This window comes from Acomys russatus, chromosome 8, assembly GCF_903995435.1.
Source record: "Acomys russatus chromosome 8, mAcoRus1.1, whole genome shotgun sequence".
Classification (NCBI taxonomy): Eukaryota; Metazoa; Chordata; class Mammalia; order Rodentia; family Muridae; genus Acomys; species Acomys russatus.
Window position 1 is genome coordinate 31,959,179 of NC_067144.1, and position 21,851 is coordinate 31,981,029.

General features: G+C 37.5%; 1 protein-coding gene across 1 annotated transcript in view; it reads left to right on the plus strand.

The window, feature by feature from the left end:
• Myh15 (myosin heavy chain 15) overlaps positions 1–21,851 on the plus strand; it is a 118,308-nt gene that overhangs the window by 43,351 nt on the left and 53,106 nt on the right. Inside the window, exons 19-26 of the mRNA XM_051150353.1 lie at positions 1,126–1,243; positions 2,089–2,212; positions 4,839–4,975; positions 10,998–11,253; positions 16,454–16,696; positions 17,637–17,813; positions 19,085–19,230; positions 20,210–20,300. Coding sequence (XP_051006310.1) covers positions 1,126–1,243; positions 2,089–2,212; positions 4,839–4,975; positions 10,998–11,253; positions 16,454–16,696; positions 17,637–17,813; positions 19,085–19,230; positions 20,210–20,300 — 1,292 coding nt within the window. The remainder of the gene's footprint in view (positions 1–1,125; positions 1,244–2,088; positions 2,213–4,838; positions 4,976–10,997; positions 11,254–16,453; positions 16,697–17,636; positions 17,814–19,084; positions 19,231–20,209; positions 20,301–21,851) is intronic.

A 21,851-nucleotide genomic window follows, 5' to 3' on the forward strand; every position in this document is an offset into this window, starting at 1 on the left:
TGTGTATGTATATGTATGATGTGTGTATATTTGTCATGGTATTAGGAATAGAATAACATAAGGCTTCCACATATGCTAGGCACACATGCTCTATTTGAGCTACATTCCCAGCCCTCAGCTGGGCTTCTGAATGCATCTAAGTGTTCCACTTCAGACTAGCAAAGAATGCAATCAGCTGCCTCTGAATTTTGGAGCAATTTTGCTCCCTATTAGATGATTTCTATTAAATCGATGAGAATTTCAGCAAGTTTTCAACAAAAGCTTTATGCTTCAAAACAACCCTTCATATATAATAAATGGTTTGAGTGGGTTTGATTTTAAAATGTCAGAAGGTTCTAACCCGCTTGTTATAAAAGTTCCAGTTCTAACCATAAGAGGATTGGAGTACAGACATATAGTTTAGCTTACGTTGGTGATCTGAGACATAAAGACAGAGCAGGCCTTTGTGAAAGGAATGGTCCTTGGCTTTGTCCAGAGTACTTGATGAAGGTCAGATTCACTGGCTTCTTGCATGGAGTTTCAAAGGCTTCCACCAGAGACTCCAGATGACAACTGTAGAAAGGCTGCTTTTGTTGAACAAAGTGGTGATAGAAGAATGCTCACATTATAGAATAAATGTAGACACTGGCAACATAATAGGGTGGAAAAGAAGGCCTGAATGTGGTCAAATCCATTCTAGGCACAAATGCAAACAGAACTATATGGTTGGTCCACCTTCCCCTTTCTTTTTACTCATACCTCTTGCAGTCCTTCTCTCCTCCTATGGGAATGGCAGCTCTGATCACCCTCAGTGACTGCTTTTAGTTAGCACATGTATATGATGTCAGCCATTTACAGCAGCAACATACATGATCTTTCTTATTTTCTTAGAGAATTTGCCTACAAAGTCTTATATACCAGCTACATTAAAAATAGTAAAATTAATTAAATTAAAAATATCTGTAGACTCCTTCCTAGTAGGACAAGTGCCGTAAGTAGTCAGGTTGGGAGTCAGTGAACTCCTGTGAACTGTCATGAGCAGCATACTGAATTCAAACTTTCTTTCAACCCCAAGATTCAGCAATAAAGATAATATCTTGTAAATAGATGTTTGAGATGTGGAGTCACCGTGTCCCTCTCTTTCAGGTGTATTGGACCCTTTCTTGGTTCTGCAGCAGCTGCGTTGTAATGGTGTCTTAGAAGGGATTAGAGTATGTTCTGAAGGGTTTCCAACTCGGATGCTATATGATCACTTTAAGCAAAGGTATAACTACATTTGTCGTTCCAAAAGTCAGAAGCAGTTTGCTCTGTTTCCTCTGTGTTGAGTGTTTATGCGTGCATTGTTTATTTGCTTGGTGTGCTCAACTCTACATTGGAATGCTTTTGTAGTGCTGAGATACATGCTGACAGAGTTCCATATTTTTTGTTCGTAATTCCAATATCTATATAGGTGTGGTGCTCATGAAACTCTGTTAGTGGATATTAGATCCATATATAGAAGAAATATATATGAAAGGAAGATGGAGAGCCTGAAGTGTGTCTCTGAAAGTGCACATGCTTTGTGGTGGCTGCCACACAACCAAGCTATTGCCTTTTTTTAAAAGCTATTGTAAAAAGAGGGGTGCCAGCAGTGTGTAGGCAGTAGGAGGCAGGGGAAGCATCTTTTCTTTCTATGTCTTGATTTTGAAAAGAGAAAATTATCAAGTTTACTAAGACAATTTGAGCAAAATATGGTAAAGCAAGAAGAGCACCTGTCTGTCATGGCACTGAAAGGCACATGCCTGCAATCCATCACGAGGGTGAAAAGCTTTTGCAAAAGTCAAACTCAATTTTTCAGTCTCGCTGTCCACATAATAGAGATCCTTACACTTTCTCCCTTTCCTTTGCCTTCTGAGTCCCCAATTCCCCAGTCAAATTAAGTAGACACCACAATACTGTAGAAAATATAAACTGACCCATTGGACAGTTAACAGGAGGCATCTTCACTAATTGCTAACAGGCGGTTTGTTATAGATTGGAAGGAGATAGAGATAATCTGTACTAGCTTTTCCTCAGATGTTTCCAATTACTCTTTTAGTCATATGATCCCCTGGTCTCATTTCAAACTAGGTACTGCATTCTAAACCCAAGGATCTTTTCAAAGAACAAGTTTGTGAGCAGCAGAAAAGCAACTGAAGAAGTACTTGAGTTCTTGGAGATAGATCATTCCCAGTACCACTGTGGAGTCACCAAGGTAACAGAGATATGTCAAGAAATGTATTTGGAAAAAAGTGGGAGGGAAAAGTGCACATTTAAAAATATTGGTAAATGCTTTAGTTACTAAATAAATTCTTCAGATCTTGTGACCAAAAATAATAAATATAGAGGCAGTTTTGCAGTGGAAACTTGACTTTCGCTTGATAAAGAAAATCCATTGTTACTTAAAGAAGTCTAGGTTTACGTTTCACTTACATTATTTATTTCAATAGTGAGGGTTAAATACCAAGCTCATCCCAAGCAAGCACTCTCTCGCTGGGTTATAATACTCCATCTTGCATATAAATTTGTATAACTAATTGTCTAGTCAAACTTGTGCCAGTATATAAAATACCGAGTTGATCTTTCTGTGATAGAAAACAGAGTAAGAGAAGAGATAACTACTTGCCTATGTGAAATGTTTTATGTAGTCTGCTGCATTCGAAAATTATTATTACTTGAATAATTTAGTAATTGAAATCATTTATAAATGACAACCAAAATATGATTATATACAGTCTCTTTTACCCAAGAAACCCACATATTTTTGGAAATTTCTGACTAATAGGCTTGATCTTATATAGTAGTCAATACCATGTTGTTTTTAATAGCATCCATGTAAGAATAGATTTTAAAAGAAGAGTGGGAGGAAGCAGGGTGAAGATCTGTTTGTCTGTTCATCCCTCTTTCTTGAGCTTGCCTCATCATCCTTCTGCCTCAGCGTCCTGAATTGCTAGGATTACAGGTGTGTGTAACTAGAACTATCCCTGCACTATAGTTCTATGAATGATACTTGATTCTTTTTAATGGTACTTTTATCTTGAGTGCCTAGGAATCACTGTTTATCATTTCTGGGTTTTTTTTTCTTATAGTTCATTATTTTTGCCATCTGCCACTCTTCAGGGCTAAAGCTCACATAAGCTAGTGAAGATCCTGAGTTAGGTGAATGAAAGTGAGAGGGACTCACTGACAAGACAGGGTTTCTCTGTGTAGCCTTGGCTGTCCTGGACTCCCTTTGTAAGCCAGGCTCATCTCCAACTCAAGAAATCCGCCTACCTCCTGAGTGCTGGGATTACAGGCATGCACCACTGTTCCTGCCTGCATGGACATATTTTAAGCAGAAATTCACTTTCACAATTGTTCAAGGTGCCTTTAAGAAGGACCACATCAATTCCTCTAAGAGACTTGTGTCTTAGGTAGCTACCCACCTGACCTTAGTTTTCACTGATGATTCCCTGGAAGTGCCAAGTCTCTCCTGTGTAGGGCAAAAGCATCTTTTACAGCGTAAGTCAGTAAACTATGGTACAACAACCATATGGGCTATTTAAAAGTCACTGCCTGTATCCTGCTATTCCTCTCCAACCTAGTCCTAGGATCCCTTTATGCTTTTCTCCTTTCTGTGATTACTCTATGTTGTTAACTGACATCTGAGTGTACGTAGCTAGGAACCTCAGATTAGAGAGAATGTGAAGCTCTGTCTTCCTGGGTCTGGTTTACTTCAATATAATCTTCACTAGGCCCACCCATTTATCTACAAATACCCTGGCTTCATTTTACTATATAGCAGAATAGTATCCCATTGTGGATATATACCATACTTTCATTATCCACTCATCTACTGAAGACATTGGCGTTCCATTTCCTGGAAATAGTAATAGCAATGTACATGTTAGTTTGGAAGGGATAATTACACAGTGTTCCACTCCTAGCCAAAGAACCCCAGGCAACTAATGACTGCCAGAAGGAAAATTAGACTATGCTAGGTATAAGCCCCCTTACTGTTTGCCCAATGTAGATTGAGGTCTGCTTTGAAGCAACATACACACAAACAAGAAAAGTGGTCTCAGTAGGTAGTATTTATATATAGTTGTTTGTTTATTTGAGTGTGTGTGTGTGTGTGTTATATACATGTACATGTTCATGCATGCACAGATACACAGACCCACACACAGACCCACGCAGAGAGAGAGAGAGAGAGAGAGAGAGAGAGAGAGAGAGAGAGAGAGAGAGAGGGAGGGAGAGAGGAGGGGGATTATAAAACAAAAATATGCTATCAGCTTGGAGGGGAAACATGAAAAAGATTCCAAGACGGTAAGAGGGTAGCTGGAAGGAAAGGGAGGGGAGAAGACATCTAATTTTATTTCAATTAAAACATATTGAAAATAAAATGAAAGCCATTGCTAACAAACTCAAATAATTTTATATTTAGAAAAGCAAACAAGTACCCAACATAACTGTTTATGGCTCACAAGACCCAGAAAAGTTTCTTGCCTTGTCCCTCACAGAGATAGTTGTGGACCCTGAAAGTCCTTTGGAGTGCTGTGTATCTGAGCCCACTTTCAAACTTAGATCAGGTTCTTTGAACATTATTACTAACCAAGGGGAAGCACAGAGGAAATTATCAGGATGCTAATAAGTCCAATATAAAATGTCCTATATAACCTTTAGAGTTAAAAATTAGATTCCCTCGGATGCAAATTTTACACACTGAGTAAATAAAGCATGTACAAAGACATAGGATTGACAAAGCTGTCCCATAGACTACTTTAGTTGTTAATGGCATCATTCAAAAGACTGCTGGATTCATCTGATGAGGGGAACTGTATCTGACTTACTTCCTTTAGGTATTTTTTAAAGCTAGCATTCTGGACCGGTTAGAAGAAAGAAGAGATGAGAAAATATCTGAAATCTTCACTTTGTTCCAAGCCAGAGCACGGGGAAAGCTGATGCGTATTACATTCCAGAAGATTCTAGAAGAAAGGTATTCGATTTCTGTTCTACTCTCACACCACTAGAACAACTCATACCTCAATCAACATGGCTTTATCTCAGTGCCCTGTAATAGGCTGTGGCACAGAGCTTAGTCTGTGTAGTTTTGAAAGTGTCCTACTACCTGTACATATAACAACAGTATAGAGGGCCTTGCTGTCTTTCAAATGAAGTATGATCATAATCCAGATATTATTTCTGTTTCTTCCCATCTTACCTTTGGGAGAAATAGTTTCAAGTTTAGAATTATGCTTATTGGAAGGTGATGTGTTTCACAGTTATGCCAGTAGCACACCTGAAAAAACTGGCACACACCTAAAGAAGACTAAACAATGGTAATATCAATAGGCATATTGATATGGAAGGGGAAATCTGGGTTCCCATTCTAGATTGAGAACTACAGGCAACTAATGATTGCTGAAAGAGTGAGACCTACCTCTCTCACAGAGAGGGCACCTTAATTGAGTATCCAATACAAATCAGTCAGCTCTAAAATTGTATGTATATGAATGGACTCAGAGGCTATACTTATATATTTATGTATATATATACATATATATACAATAATAAGGAAAAGAGACAATCAACTTGTGAGATAGTGAGGGAGACTTGATAGGAGTTGGAGGGAGGAAAAAGAAGATGTAAGAGGTGATATAGTGATATTTTAATAAAAATATGTTTAAAAGATTGACACACATATTCCAAAATTAACTCTGTGGAGAAATAGTCTCTCTGTCTCTCTCTCCCTCTCTCCCTTTCTCCCTTTCTCCTCCTCCCTCTCCCTCTCTCTCCCTCTCTCCCTCTCTCTCCCTCTCCCTCTCTCTCCCTTTCTCCCTCTCTCTCCCTCTCTCTCTCTCTCTCTCTCTCTCTCTCTCTCTCTCTCTCTCTCTCTCTCTCTCTCTCTCTCTCTGTGTGTGTGTGTTTGTGTGTGTGTGTGTGTCTGAGTGAGTCAGTGACTGTTACTTCCACCAGCTCAGCAATTATGAATATTAATAACTTATGATTATAACCCTCTTGTTTCATTTCAGGTATGATCAATAGGAATGTTTATAACTATATTTGGACAATTTGGTGTCAACTCTTTTTTCTAAGTTTTTAGTAGAACCATAGGAAGCAAGCTAATAAAATCTTTAAATAAATAAACCATGAACAAGAAATTCTGTATTGGTAATAATTTTTCCTTACCATGGTTTTATTCTTGAGGGAAAACTAGAAGGCTTGGTATAAGTTGCTTGACTGACATTTTGTTTATTCTATTTGTCCAAAGATGATCAAGACCATAAAAGTTACTCCTGAGGACCCTTTGTGACTTTCTTACAGCAATCAGTTTAGCATGGGACTATAGTTGGCAAGGGATATGTCTTCCAGGTTGTGTTTGTTTGGGGTTTTTTGTTGTTTGAGAGAAGGTGTTATGTAGCATTGGCTGGCCTAGACCTCTTGAACTCCAGGCATCTCTCCTATCTCAGAGCCTCTTTAGAGTGCTGGGATTGCCCATGTACACTACCATACCTGGTTGTAGCTGTATATGTTTATGTAAAATTCTCAATTCTTTTATTTCTTAAATGAGGTCATTAAAATTCAATGTTTCTAAATCATTTATCAGAAATTATCGTGCATTATATAAAACTCATAAAATATAAATAATATAGAGCATTCTTATGGCACCATCATCAAGGAATACTAATTTCTAACTTTTTATATAATTGCTGACAATTTAAAAATTATAAACTGATTTCATTGAAACTCTTATATATTTCCTTCTTCCTACAAATCTACTTTCCCCCAGATCCTAAGTTGTTGTTTATTGTTTTCTGTAACATGTATAAATAAATAATTCATGTAAAAGTATGTTTTCATCCTTTACTATGTGTACAGATTTTTTTTTCTGAGACAGGGTTTCTTAGTGTAGCCCTAGGTGATATGCAGATATCTTTAAACATCTGCATAGTTTTGCATGGCTACTTTATGTAAATAACATTCGTTATGAATTTTTAAATCCATGCTTAGAAACCTTCTTTAAAGTGTACCAGTGTTGGTGGATGTAGGGCTCATAAAATCAAGATCATTGATTTAATTTCTGTACAGCAACCCATTGTTTAAATATACCACCATGTATTCCTTTTCCAGGGAAATTAAATTTTAATGCTATTTTAAATATCATGTGCCATTCCAATATGTTATAGTTTCCTAATGATATTTTAATATTTTTCTTATTCTTATTTGTAAGAGTTTTTGAAGATGATATAACTTAAAATGATGCGTTCTCTAAGTTATCCACAGAGGACAGACATGGAAGGCTGCTCTCCAGGTTTTAGGTTGTATACAATTATGACTTTGCAGGATATTATTTTCTGATTTACTACCCAGCAGTAGCCTGTGAGATTCCCCTTGCTGTATATGTGGTAGTTCAGATTGTGATATATTTCAGACATTGGTAAAGCTATCATTTGCATTTAAAGAATGATGTTTTCTGTAGCTTAAATGTTGTGATATATTGTTCAAGAGTATTCCCTTTTCTTTCATTTTCTTTTTGTAAAGTATTATTATTATTATTATTATTATTATTATTATTATTATTATTATTTCAGTTTACATCCCAGTCACAGCCCTTGCCTCCTCCCAGTCCCACCCTCCCTGTTTCCCATATCCCCCCTCCCCTACTCCTCAGAGAAGGGGTGCCTCTGACCCACCCATCCGAGCTGATCAAGTTGCACCAGGACTGAGAACAACCTCTTCCCCTGTGGCCTGGCGAGGTACCCCTACCAGGGGAAAGTGATGAAAAAACAGGCAACAGAGTCCATGTCAGAGTCTGTCCCCATTTTAAAAACTTTTTAAAATTATAATTTATTCAGATTACATCCCAATTGTTATCCCCTCACTTGTATCTTCCCGTTTCCCCCTCCCTCTTCTGCCCTATTCCCCTCCCCTAGACCTCTGATAGAAGATGACCTCCTCCTCCACCATATGGCCACAGCCTCCCAATCTCGTCTGCATAGCCTGGTTTCCCTTCCTCTGTGTGCAGCTAGGCCTCCCCACCAAGGAGAAGTGATCAAATTGCGGGCACTAGAGTTCATGTCAGAGGCAATCCCGCTGTCTCCACAGGAACTGACAAAATTTTATATCTGTATCTATTAATATATGGTTTTCTAAATTCACTTATAAATGTGTTAAATTTTAACAGATCTTTACAACATTTAACTTACTTTGATTGACACTAATGAATTTTGTAGTAGTGTTACAATAAGATTTTCAAAAAACAAATTGACTGGCCTACAATTTTATTTAATTTTTATTATGCTATCTAGTTTTAGAAAAATATTCTGACCTTATAAAAGAATTGGAGAATGTTTTCTTTTTCCATGTATGAAACTTTTTATTGCAATTATTTGTCATTAACTCTTTGTTACATTTGCCTATAAACTAATCTGAATTTGATGGGTTTTGATAGATTTCATAATTTTTAATGTGTTGACATATTATATTTTTTTCTTGAGTCAGTTTATAAATTATTAACTAAATAAATAACTAATATTATAAATTATTTGTTTATATTATGTATTATTCAACTGCAACTGTAAAGTATTTACTGCTTATAATTGTATTCCCCAGAAAATAATCCTAATTAATTCCTAAGCCATTGTTCCTACTATTATTTATTTTGCCTTCTCTTCTTTCTTTTATGCTACATGTCTATTTATTTATTTATTTATTTATTTATTTATTTATTTATTGTTTCAACATGATAACTTTTATTCCATTTTCTCCTCAACTTCATTAATTTGTTATTTTCATTTTTGTGCCTTCCTCCAATTTATTTTCAATGTATTCTTTTTTTTCTGGGGATTTTGAAGTTTAATTGACAAAATTGCATGTTTATGGTATACAATCTGATGTTTTCATATATATGCACTTTGTGCAATGATTGCTGCAATCAGCTTAATTACTATATCACCCTATATAGTTATATTTTGTGTGTGTGTTGAGAACATTTGGGATCAACTGTATTTAACTAGGCATGGTGTTGCATGCTTGTAATTCCAGCACTCGCTATATGGAGACAGAATGATCAGGAGTTCAAAAACAGTCTGGATTACATAAGATGTGTATATCACATTGTTAATATAATATATATTTCCCAGAATTGGACACATTAATTACTTTTCTCATTGCTGTGACTAAATATCTGAGAAAACCTAGTTCACGAAGGGAAGGGTCTATTTTGACATTTTTTAGAAAAGTTTAATGGAGGAGGGAAGATCCACAATGAATATTGGTAGCAACACCATAGGGGCTAAAACTCTGCACCCCCCACTTCCTGTTATAAAGAAAATGTGACCACCCACCCACCTCCTGCTTCCATTCCTTCCATCATTATGGGCTGTAAATCCCAAAACAAAAATGATACTATAATACGTTTTTCAATTTATAAGTGTGAAGTTTTCTCCATGTATTTGGATCTTCTACAGTTGATTTCATCAATATCTTAATTTTCTGTATATAGGTATTTCTACCTCTGCATCCTATTTATTGCTAGGTAATTTGTTTTATGATACAGTTATAAATGGGATTGTTTTCTTAATTTCTCTTTTACTCCTTTCATTAATATAACTATGTAACTGTGCTGATTGTGTTTGTTAAAATTCAATTATTTTTATATATCAGGTAGATTAGCCTCAAATGTAGTCTTAATTATGGTCTGTATTACAAGGACCTATTTTTAGCCTATCTATGCCTTTGAAGGTAAACTACTTTGTCAGAGGCTACATTCATTTGAGGTGGAAGTAGAATTAAAGTCTTAAATTCTTCTGCTCTTTCTATTGAGTACAGTGTTAAGAAAATGTAATTTTTAGGTCTAAGATACGGTTATTGCCCATTGTCCCTGTTGTGATGTCAAAACCCTTGAGAGTAGATTAAAAAAAATCCAATTTTTCTCTGCAAATCCTAATAAGGTAGGACAGAAACTATTTGTTTCTAGGACCATTTGCAAGCTTAAGTTTTAAGAAAGTTTGCAAACTTCTGTTTGCAAATTTACAGCCTTCCGGTTGTAAAATCATGTATTTTACAGATTTATAGAGTCTACATGGCACTAGGGTTGTCTCACCCTCCCTGTGCTCTCTGAGCTGTCATGAGAGCACCATCTCTAGTTGTGTTTTCCTGGCCCTTAAAGCTTTCTGGGTCTAAGTGTTTTTCACACAGTGACACATCATAGATTTCTTGAGCTTCCTTTATTCTTTTACATTGTTTTAAAGAAATATATGATGGTCTTGTTTCAAAAGACTTGTCCTCAGTTTTGCAGAGTTTGCCTTCTCCTTGGTTTACTCTGTTGCTGAAGCTAATCAGTTTTAATTCTTGTTTTACTGATGAACTTCTTCAGTTCCCAAACCTTTTTTTATGACTTCTTTCTCTCTCTGAAAATTGTCATCCAGTTCATGATTTTTTTCTTAATTTTACTAAATTCTTCTGTATCTTACTGACTTTCTCTGGAATAATTATTTTGAAACCCTCCTTAGGAATTTAATAGAGTCCCTTTATGTTGTGCTGCTTTTTTGGCTGTGTCACAAATTTTTTCATGGCTGTGACAAACTCTTTCAGCAACTTAACTTATAAAGAGAAAAGGTATATATCAGCACACAGTTTCAGATGCTTCAGTCCATAATTAGCTTTGCTGTCTCCGGTCATAAAAGCTAGGTTAGAAATCATGATAAGTAGCTTATTGTAAGTGGTGCTGCTCATACCACGGAAGGAGAGAGGAAGATAAAGGAGTCTCAGCATTGCATTTACTAGTAACAAACCCAACAACCTAACTTTGCTGACTGTGTGTCTAGGAACAAACAGTTCTATAGACTATCACATTTTTGGTTTATAAATTTCATAGCAGTCTTTTATAACTCTTTATGATTCTTTGAGTCATTTGGGACTTTTTATATTTAGTTTTGGTTGTATTGCCATTGTTTCCTTTTTATTTTTTATAGTCAGTCTTAACTTCTTTTTTTATGTTTTCACTCATACTTTAGGGAAGCACTTGTTTTGATCCAAGAGAACATAAGAGCTTTCATGGCTGTGAAGAATTGGCCCTGGATGGGGCTCTTCTTCAAGATCAAGCCCCTTGCTAAGTGTGTAGGGCTTGAAGAGGAGATCAATGGGCTGAAGGAAGAGTGTGCACAACTACAGAAGGCTTTGGAGAATTCAGAATCCCAGAGGGAGGAACTGAAAACAAAGCAAGTCTCCCTTGTCCAAGAAAACAATGATCTACTTCTTCAGCTGCAGGCTGTGAGTTTCCCCACAACCTCTTCTCTGTAACTAGCTTTAAATTTGACTAAGTAGTTCCATAGACTTGAGAAAAATAGCAGAAGCACACACTATTCCTTTTTAAATACTACAAATGTTTATTAAACAGAGACCCTGGAAACATGTAAATATTGTAAATATTGTATTAAAATTGGCAGGATGTGCTAGAAAAAAATGTGAACCTGGGCTATAGAGGTGCCCACTAGATAAATCATTTGCTAGTATGGAAGGGGTTTATATACTCACTACCTATGAAAAAAATGTCTAGCAAGTGGAGTGGCCACCAGTAACCCCAGCGTTCAGAACACTGGGGTTGGAGACCCCTGGGCATACTGGCTAGTTAGTTTAGCTGATTCATGATCGCAGGTTCAACTGAGAGACCTTGCCATAATTGATAAAGTAGAGAATCATCCAGGAAGGCATCTGATATCAACTTCTGACCTCTACACACATGTACATGCATGTGCCTGCATACACAGGTACCTACTACACACACATATACATGAAAGACAAAAAGAAGGAAGAGAAGAAAAAAGACAAATTACCAGTGGGTATTTAGTGTATAATGTCATCATAAGCTATTATGGAACCAGGAAGATCCAGGTCTTTGGTTCTGAGACAGTATTGCTTTGTGGCCCAGTTTGTCCTGGAACTTACTATGTAGCACAAGGTGGCCTTGAACTCATGGCTACCCTTCTTTGCCAACTTCCTGACTCCAGCGATTACAGAAATGAGCCACCCCACCTACTGAAGTTCGGGGTCTTAACTGACAGTGACCATTAGCAAGTGGGCAGATGGGATGTTATTAGGTCCCACATAAGCTTGACAGATCTCCACAGGTTCTTCTCCTGTGTGATACAACTATCTCCTGAATTTTGTCTTCCTGCTTCCTCTTCTATAGTCCAAGCCATTACTAATTAGTTGAGCTCTTTAAAGAGTTTTTCTCAACCTTGGTATTATAACAAACACACTCTTGAAGTATAAATGAAGGCATGATACCCACAGTCTTACTCTTAGATATTTTGACTAAATAGAAAATTTGTAAATCTAAAAAAACCTGTACTTATGATCTTGATTTTGCCAGGGCTAAGAACAAGAAGACACACTACTTTCTCACTGAGGCTCCTTCAGCTCCGGTGACATGTACATTTTAGAGTCTAAATTCTCTTTCCAGGCACATCAGTCTTCGTTTCAATCTGATGCCTATATACCATTTCCAATTCCCTCTCACATTTCTTCTCTACAGTGCCCTGAATTACTGTGACCTCAAATACCCTCAAGGGCACGGATGCAATTTTATCTTTATTAAACTCATTGCAAAGTGCAGTGCTGGGCTGAATAATGCTGAGTTCAAATACAATTATTTGTAGTTTGTTTTGTTCTTGCTACTTAAATCGACTAAAAACAAACACTCACTGAAAAAAAAGATAAATTATTACTTTTGGAAGGAGACAATTTATTATTTTGGGGGCATATTAGTTGCCAATGTACTCAATAGGCTGTATCACAAGTAACGTTTTATACCAAAACAGACATTTCTGAAATGTATTTAGCAAAGCAGTTATTCTATAACTTTAATGTATCCCAGCCACATTTATTAAAAATAGGAATCCCTGGTTCCCATTCCAAACCCACTTGAGGATCCACACTGTTAAGAAAAACAAACAAACAAACAAACCACGTTTTGTAGCAGCCATAGAAGAGGTCTGTTGTATTAGTTACTTTTCTGTAGCTGTGATAGATTGCCTTTGACCAAGAGCAACTTAGGGGAGAAAAGGTCCATTTTGGGCTATAGTTCCAGAGAGAATGAAGTGCACCACCTCAGGGAAACAAAGTAGGAACCCTCTCTTCAACCACTACCTTTGTCTGTTCTATTTCCATTTCTGAGTGAGATTTAAGCATCCTCCCTTGGATCCTCCTTGTTACTTATCTTCTCTGGGTCTATGTTGCTTTTTATCTTCTTAACTGACACAATTTGAGTGTTTTAAAAAATTTCTCAGTCATTTCTGTTAGGATGCATAATGAGGTCTGAAGATGAAAAGTGAGAATGATAGTGGTTTACTTTCACTATAATGAAATACTAGAGATAATAAACTTATGAATAAAAAAGGTTTTTTAGCTCACAGTTTCAGAGATTCCAGAAAGTGCTCTAGAGACCCACTGTTCTGGTGAGGGTCCAGATAAAAGTGTCAGGGAACTCAAGTAAAGCAGTGAAACAAAAGACAGAGGAAGAAATGGGGCCAATCTATTACCTTCAGGGGAATGGCTTCAATGAATTAAGGGTCTTTCCTTAGACTCTATCTAAAGTTCTATCTAATAGCTCCTATCTAGTTTACATCTCTGTTGCTATGAAAAACATCAACCAAAACCAACTTGGGACAGTGAAGGGTTTTTTATTCTTCCAAGTACTCAAAGGCCTTTCTATCCCAGAGCTCCAAAATTCTTCCATAATCCTTTACCCCCAAAATATGATCAGGCCCACCACAGCAAGTCTAAATTCCTGGAACCTACCTTGCTTCTGGTTTGCTTCTTTGTAGCAGTGAAGAAACACTGAACAGAGCAACTTGAGAGAGGGGAGATGATTTACTGTATCTTAAGGTTATAGTCCATCATCAATGGAACCAAGGCTGGAGTTAAAGGCAGGAACAGATAGGCAGGAACTAAAGTAGAAACCAGGGAGGAATGCTGCTTATGTGCTTACTCCCAGGCTCATGTTCAGCTACTTTCACATTATTTTATCAAACACATTTTAAATTAATTTATAATTTATTATTTTATATGTAATGAGTGTTTTTACTGCATGTATGTATGTGCACCACATTCATGCTGGTTCCTCTTCAGCTCAGAAGAAGGTATTGGCTCTCCTGGTACTGGAGTTATAGCCATTTTTTGAGCTGTCATGTGGATTATAGGTACTGAATGTGGGTCTTCTGTAAGAGCAGCAAGTGTTCTTAACCAATGAGCCAACTCTTGTTTCCCTAGCTTACTTTTAAAATCCAGTTCAGACCCACCTTCCCCAATGTGGCACTGTCCACAGTGGTCTGAGCCATCTCACATGGTTCAATAATCAAGAAAACAGACATTGCCACAGGCCAATCTGATGGAGGCAATTCTTCAACTGAGCTTCCTTCCCCCCCGCCCCCACAGTTGACAGTTGAAGCCAACTGTGATGCCTCTCAATGATTTCATCCATGGCTTAAGCCTTTGTGACAGGTACAGGATCTAAATTACAGTAATATGTAGGTAAAGTTGTGGAGTGATGAGAGCCACACTATACAAGAACTTTCTCACCAAGTAGAGTTTTTATTTTGAATCAAAAGAAGATAAATTGGATGGCTTTGAAGTCATAAAAGGTGATCTACAGCAAAGTGTGTCTTCATTTAAAAATATTTTAAATTTAGAGTGCATATGTGTTTGAATACAATCTATTACCCATATAATTCCTTCTATATACCCCCATCACTTTCTCGTCCCAGCTTCATGCTTACTTGCATGGTCTCCTTCTTCTCTCTCTCTCTCTCTCTCTCTCTCTCTCTCTCTCTCTCTCTCTCTCTCTCTCTCTCTCTCTCTCTCTCTCTCTCTCTCTCTCTCTCTCTCTCTGTCTCTCTCATTCTCGTCCACTTAGTGCTGCCTGTATGTGCATGGCTGGGGGACCATCTACTGGTTCATGGTAGCCTCTTGGGGGGTCTACATTCCTGAAGAAAACTGATTATATTTAGCTCAGTTGCCAATAATCCTTCAGATACTGTTGTGACTGCATGAACCCCTCTCCATGCTTGCTGAGAGTTTGGCAGGCTTATTCTCTTCTGAGACTTGTGTATGTAGTCCCAGACACTGGTAATTCACGTATACAACTGTGTTGTCACACCCAGACATACCATAATTTCCCAGATGTCTACTCCCCCTAAGTCTTATAATCCTTTCTCCCTCTCTTCCATGGTGATCCCTAAGCCTTGGCATGTGATACAGATGTGTCATTTATAGCTGTCCACTCCAGTATCTTATTCTCTGCATGTTGACCAATTGTGGGTTTCTGTGTTAAGCCACATTTACTGCAAGAAGTTTCTCTGATGAATTCTGAGAGATGCATTAATTTATGGGTGTAAAGATAAAAACTTAAGGGGGCAGTTTATCACCACATTTATTTAGTAAAATAATAGTGCTAGGCTCTCCCATAAAGCCTATGATCTGGCCAGCAACAGGTTTTTGTTCTAGTTAATGGTACTTGGTGTGGCTTCCACCTTGTGGAATGGGCTTTAAATCCCACCAGAAATTGGTTGGTTATTCCCATAATAATTGTGCCACTATTGTACCATTTGGGTATAGATTTCTAGACCAGTCATTGTTGTAGCTTTTAGTGGGTTACATCTGGGAAAGACTCTTAATGACTTCTCTCTCTCTAGTGGTATCCATAGAACCTTCTAGCAGCCTCTTCATTTTTACTTGATGTACAACATAAGAATAGTGGAAAACAGTGATATTTGGGGACAGTACATTTAAGACAGTAAAAAAAAAAAAAGCAGTACTTATGTTCTATGTGTTTAACTTGTGGGATTTGCTGCTGGTAGAATCATTGAAGCAAAAATTTTGGTTAGAATTAATAGTGAAAGTTAATGACTTATAAATAAATTTATGAGTTCTAAACTCAGCCTATGCATAAAACTGTACTGCTTAGCTCAGTTTGTAGAAATATATACCACAGAAAATAAATCAGGGCATTTAGAATGCTGTTACTTTGTGTGAGAACTTAGAATAATATTCTCCTTAGATATATATTCTAAGATATATATTCTTAGTTAATATTCTAAGCAGTTGTCAGTTTGTGTGCCCATATTAGTTTTCTATGTGCTTTGATTTATATAAGACACTTTTTGCTTTTGGAAGCTTGCTAATTCTCTTAGGCCACCAGGTTTCTATTAAGTGCCTTAGAAGAAGCCACTTAATCTACTAAATAGGCTTGAAATATGGAAGTCTCTTCCAAACACAAGCAACATCTTTACTTTCAACAATAGGGTTAGGAGGTAGCCTGGGAATGCCATTTCAGCTGCCTATGATAAGGTTGGTCAAAGTCCTGGGCAGAGGGCAGGAAATTATCTCCTTACTATGTGATAAGCAGCGTTGTTGCCCAGCTGAAAATTACTTCCAGTTGTTGGTAACAATTTTCTCTTCCTCTTTATGGCAGAAACAAGAGACCCTGGTAAATGCTGAGGAGCAGTGTGAGTCACTGATTAAATCCAAGATGCAACTGGAGGCCAAAGTCAAGGAGTTATCTGGGCGGGTGGAGGAAGAAGAAGAGATAAATTCTGAGGTGACTGCCAGAGGGCGGAAACTGGAAGATGAATGTTCTGAGTTGAAGAAAGAAATCTATGACCTGGAAACAATATTGGCGAAGTCAGAGAAGGGGAAGTGTGCAGCGGAGCACAAGGTACTTCCAATAAAGTTCTTCCAAACAATCAGCTGCTAGGAAGACTTGATTCTTGGGGACTAGATGGACTCTGTTTATTAACACAAAAGCATGCAAATTTATAGTGATGGGAACCAGAATCAGCAAAAAGTAAAGGGTATGATGAACTGTATTGTTCCCCCTCATATTTCCTTTTTGAATGCATGGGAGCCATTTAGTGTATGAAGTGAATTATTATTGCATCTAGAATCTAATAGAGCAAAATGGTTTCATTGGGCCTTTGAACATCCATTTTGGAATAAGAATGGAAATGATACACTTTGCTAAAAGATAATTGGGGATATTTCTAAACCCCCAGCTTTAGCAATGGTTCTGAGTCCGGCCTTGAAGCCATTTTCTTAATTCCAGTTAAAACTTTGGCTTTTTGCTTTAGCTGTGAGCTTTAGTTTGTGTGCCTACATGTGGACTGACTAGTGAGGAGTCTGCATGAAACCTTTGACAAGCAGCTAATCTCCAAGATGAAACTGTCCTTGGCAGATGATTCAACAATATGTTTTATGTTGCTTCCCAGTGGGACAGATAGCCAACTTTTACCTTCACATGTGCTGTCTGCAGAAACCCTTCTTGAACTGCTGTGCTGTGTGGACACTGAAACATGACCAGATAGCGTCTGTTCCCCTAGATACCAAACAGCAGTTTAAATTACCACTAATGCTATTGTTATTATACAGTAATAAGATCCAAAAATAGTTTACACATTATGATTTAATGATCAAAATATTTCCCTTCCTGACCACTGTGGATAAAGGACCCACTCTGGGAGAGGGGAATTGAATTTAGAGATTTGTAAATGGCTCTCGATGCTGTTAGATACCTCATGAGTATTTCTAACTATGAAAGACAGATGTCCTTGGTGCTATACCAACTTTCTAGTGATGGTGCTAATGTTGTCTTCCCACAGGCCAGGAACCTGGATGATGAGGTTCACTCTCTCAATGAGGAAGTCATCAAACTTACCAGAGCAGTGCAGGCTGCTCAGAAGGCCCAGGAGCAGACCCTGGAGCATCTGCACACAGAGGAAGACAAAGTCAGCAACATGAGCAAAGCAAACCAGAAGCTGGGCCAGCAAGTTGATGCGGTGAGCAGCAGTGGGCTGGCTGGCTGGCAGTCTGTCTTCTTACGTACATATCCCTAATTTTTTGCTTGGTTAATTTATCCTAACAGTTCCATGAAAACCCAGTAACAAAGTGAACTCCTTTTATTATGTGTTCTCTCTCTCTGTCTCTGTCTCTGTCTCTCTCTCTCTTTCTCTGTCTGTCTCACTCTGTCTCTGTCTCTCTCTCTGTCTGTCTCTCTCTCTCTGTCTGTCTCTCTCTCTGTCTCTGTCTGTCTGTCTCTCTCTCTCTCTCTCTCTGTCTCTGTCTGTCTCTCACACACACACATATCTATCTATCTATCTATCTATCTATCTATCTATCTATCTATCTATTATCTATCTATTATCTATCTATTTTTTCAAGACAGAGCTTTTTCGTGTAGCATTGGCTGCTCTGGAACTCACTTTGTAGACCAGGCTGGCTTCGAACTCAGAGATCCACCTGCCTCTGCCTCCTGAGTTCTAGGATTAAAAGCATGAGTGTTTTAGTCTTAACCCACACATAGAACACTACAGTGTGAGGTTCAGCATTCTTAAATGTAGCTTTTCTCAATCTAGAAATGAGAGATTGAGATAATTAATAAAAGTGATGTCTTTCATGCTCTATGAGTTCTAGGTAGGCTGTGACTATTCATGAATGCTTGCACAGAACTGATTGCTTGCTAAAGCTCTAGAAAGCAGAATGGTTGGGTTTTGAAGATGCACCTATGACTAAATAGGACTTTTCCCCCAGGAAATGAGCTGCCAGGTGAAGAAGTGAGCTACTTTTCCTAGGAAGCAGTCAAATGGGCAGCTCTCTATTGGTTGCCATGGTAGGACAGATCTTATCATATATAGAGAACTTTAACCCATCATTGATTTCTTGATATTTTTGGTAACCTATTGATGTGTTTAATTTTATTTAACTCTTTAAAGTTTTAAGATGATATTTACTGATTGGTTTCTTCGGTTTATGTTTATGGTAGTATACATTCATTCATAGTGTGCATGTATAGTTCATATTATAACTTATGAGAGCTCACTTTTTTCTCCTAGCACATGGGTCCTAGAAATCAAACCCAGGTCTTCAGGTTTGTCTCAGCCAACTTTACATGCTGAGCCCTATTTGGGGCCCTAAATGGATTCTATGTATCGTTTACAGAATCTGTTCTCATATTTTCTTTTTATTGAAAAAAAAAATGGTTAATTTGAACACCTCCAAGAAGGTACAAATTCTGCATTTTATTTGGTTAAACAGTCTTTCTTTTTGTCAGCTGGAAGGTGACCTTGAGCAAGAGAGGAAAGCCAGAATGAAGTGTGAGAAGGAAAAGCGCAAACTGCAGGGCGAGTTAAAAATGAACCAGGAGGGTGCGGAGAACCTAGAAAGCAGCAGACAGCAGCTGGCAGAGCAGCTGAGGAAGTGAGTGCCTTTCAACTAACAGAGGATTCTGGGAAAATCTCAGTACTGGGAGGAGAAGTGCTCTCATTTTATTTAGTACCAGGTTTCTAGACCAAGTCTATCAAGACCCAAGAGGATGACTAGAAGCGTGGGAAATGGATTTTTTATATATTTGATGAACTCTATTATGCAGTTGCAAAAATAGAATAAAAATATAATCTAGAGGTTATAACAGAAAGTATTCACCTAAATGATGAGAATTTTGGAAGGACTAAGTTATATGAGAGGTGAATTATAAAAATATGAGTTTACAAAAAATGGTCCATTTCTTCTATTTGTGATAAGACCAAGGGCAACATGCGCACAGCAAATCCTGCTCTTGGTAAAGCCTGGACTTGTTGTCTGCTCCTAGTTTATTACACTTTACATGTGTCTGGGGTAACCTTAAGAGTGTAATGGAACAGTATGCTAGAAGATGCTGACAGGGTTCCCTTTGCAGTCACTGTTGAAAAGTATGTCAGTTTGGTAAAGTGAAGATTATACTCCATGCCTTTGCAGGCTGTAGGCCAGAGTTTGAAAATGTTGAATATATGTCATAGGCTTATTGTAAAGCAAGTTCTGTGTGGGACAGTGTAGAAGCATGTCCCTTATATTACTTTGGTCAGGTTATGCTATATATCTATACATAAAATTTATAAAATAGTATACATTCTACAGTAAAGAAAATTAAAATAGCTCTACTATTACAACACACACACACACACACACACACACCATTTGTTGAGTACTTAGAAAAAAGTTTAGAATGATGCTCACCAAAACATGTGATCATAGTTTGTAGAAAGAGACCAGGGATTGTGTAATAGTCATGAAGACTTTAGCTGTAGGCATACTGGTTATAGTTTTACAGTAAGAATTCACATATTATTCTGTATTTTTAAAGTCCTTAAGTATGTGTTAATATTTTGATAGGCTGTCTTTGTCACATTTTTCTATACAGGAAAGAATTAGAAATGGGTCAGGTGAATTCAAAAGTGGAGAATGAGAAGAACCGGGTGTCTCAGCTTCAGAAAATGGTGAAAGAGCTTCAGGTAACCAGTTATCAGAATCAGTGTTTAGATTCATGAATGATGATTGGCACTCCCACAGCCCATACCTTTAGCCAAATCTAAAAAGGGAGTAAAGAGCAGCTGTTAAGAAGGTAAATGGCATCCCACAAATGGGTGACCGTGGAAGGGTAATTAATCTTAATCTTAAATTGCTTTCTCCTGAGAATAATAACAAGTAGCTTGTTCTTTGAACTTTTGCTATGGATTAGGCATTGTGCTAAATCCAGAGCACATAATTTTTAGCACATTAATCTTGACACTGTTGAGCTCAAATTATTTTATTCAACAATGTTTATGTGGGAAGAACAGTACATGACCTGCTGTGTCATTAGCTTAGTGTTTTAACTTTTATGGTTAGAAAGCAATTAATTTAAAATTTAGCAGATTATATAGCTATTCATAAACTGAAAGAATTATTTGATAATGGATAGCGATTTGGAAGTTTTATATTAAGTGGTTATTTTACACTGCATCACCGTGTAATAAGGCAATTAAAAGTACTGTTATGGCTATACACATATGTATTCATGGTATGACATATACATCATGTAGATTTTTATGTCACATTAACATCTCAGTAATGTCTACTTTTGGGCTTATCTTCTGGGATATTTTAAGGCCAATGAGGAAACCAGTCTCACTTCTTGTAAATGAGCTTTACTTTCAGGAACAATGTTAAGCAGCAAGCATGATGCTTTCTGAGCATATCAAGTGACACTTGGCTTCACTTAAAATAAAATAAATCTTTCACTTTACCCAAAAGAAAAAAATTATCCTAATGACTCTCTAAAAATTATTCATGAAGAAATGCTTCTGCCAAATCCATTCAATGGAAAAAGGATAGCATCTTCAACAAATGGTGCTGGTCTAATTGGAGGTCTATATGTAAAAAAATGCAACTGGACCCATATTTGTCACCTTGCACAAAACTCAAATCCAAGGGGATTAAAGACCTCAACATAAAACCAGAGACACTAAGTCACTTAGAAGAAAAAGTGGGGAAGAGTCTGGAACATATTGGCACAGGAGACAACTTCCTGAACAGAACACCAACGGCCCAGGCCTTGATGTCAACCATTAATAAATGGGACCTCATGAGGCTGAGAAGCTTCTGTAAGGCAGGAGACACTGTCAAGAGAACAAAGCGACAGTCTACAGAATGGGAAAAGATCTTCACCAACCCTTCATCTGACAAAGGTCTAATATCCAAACTTTATAAAGAACTCAAGAAATTAAGCACCACGAAACCAAATAACCCAATTGAGAAATGGGGCTTGGAACTAAACAGAGAATTCTCAACAGAGGAATATCAAATGGCTGAGAAACACTTAAAGAAATGCTCAACCTCCTTAGTCATCAGGGAAATGCAAATCAAAACAACTCTGAGATTCCATCTTACACCCATCAGAATGGCTAAGATCAAAAATTCAAGCGACACCACATGCTGGCGAGGATGTGGGGAGAGAGGAACACTCCTTCGTTGCTGGTGGGAATGCAAACTAGTACAGCCACTTTGGAAATCTATCTGGTGCT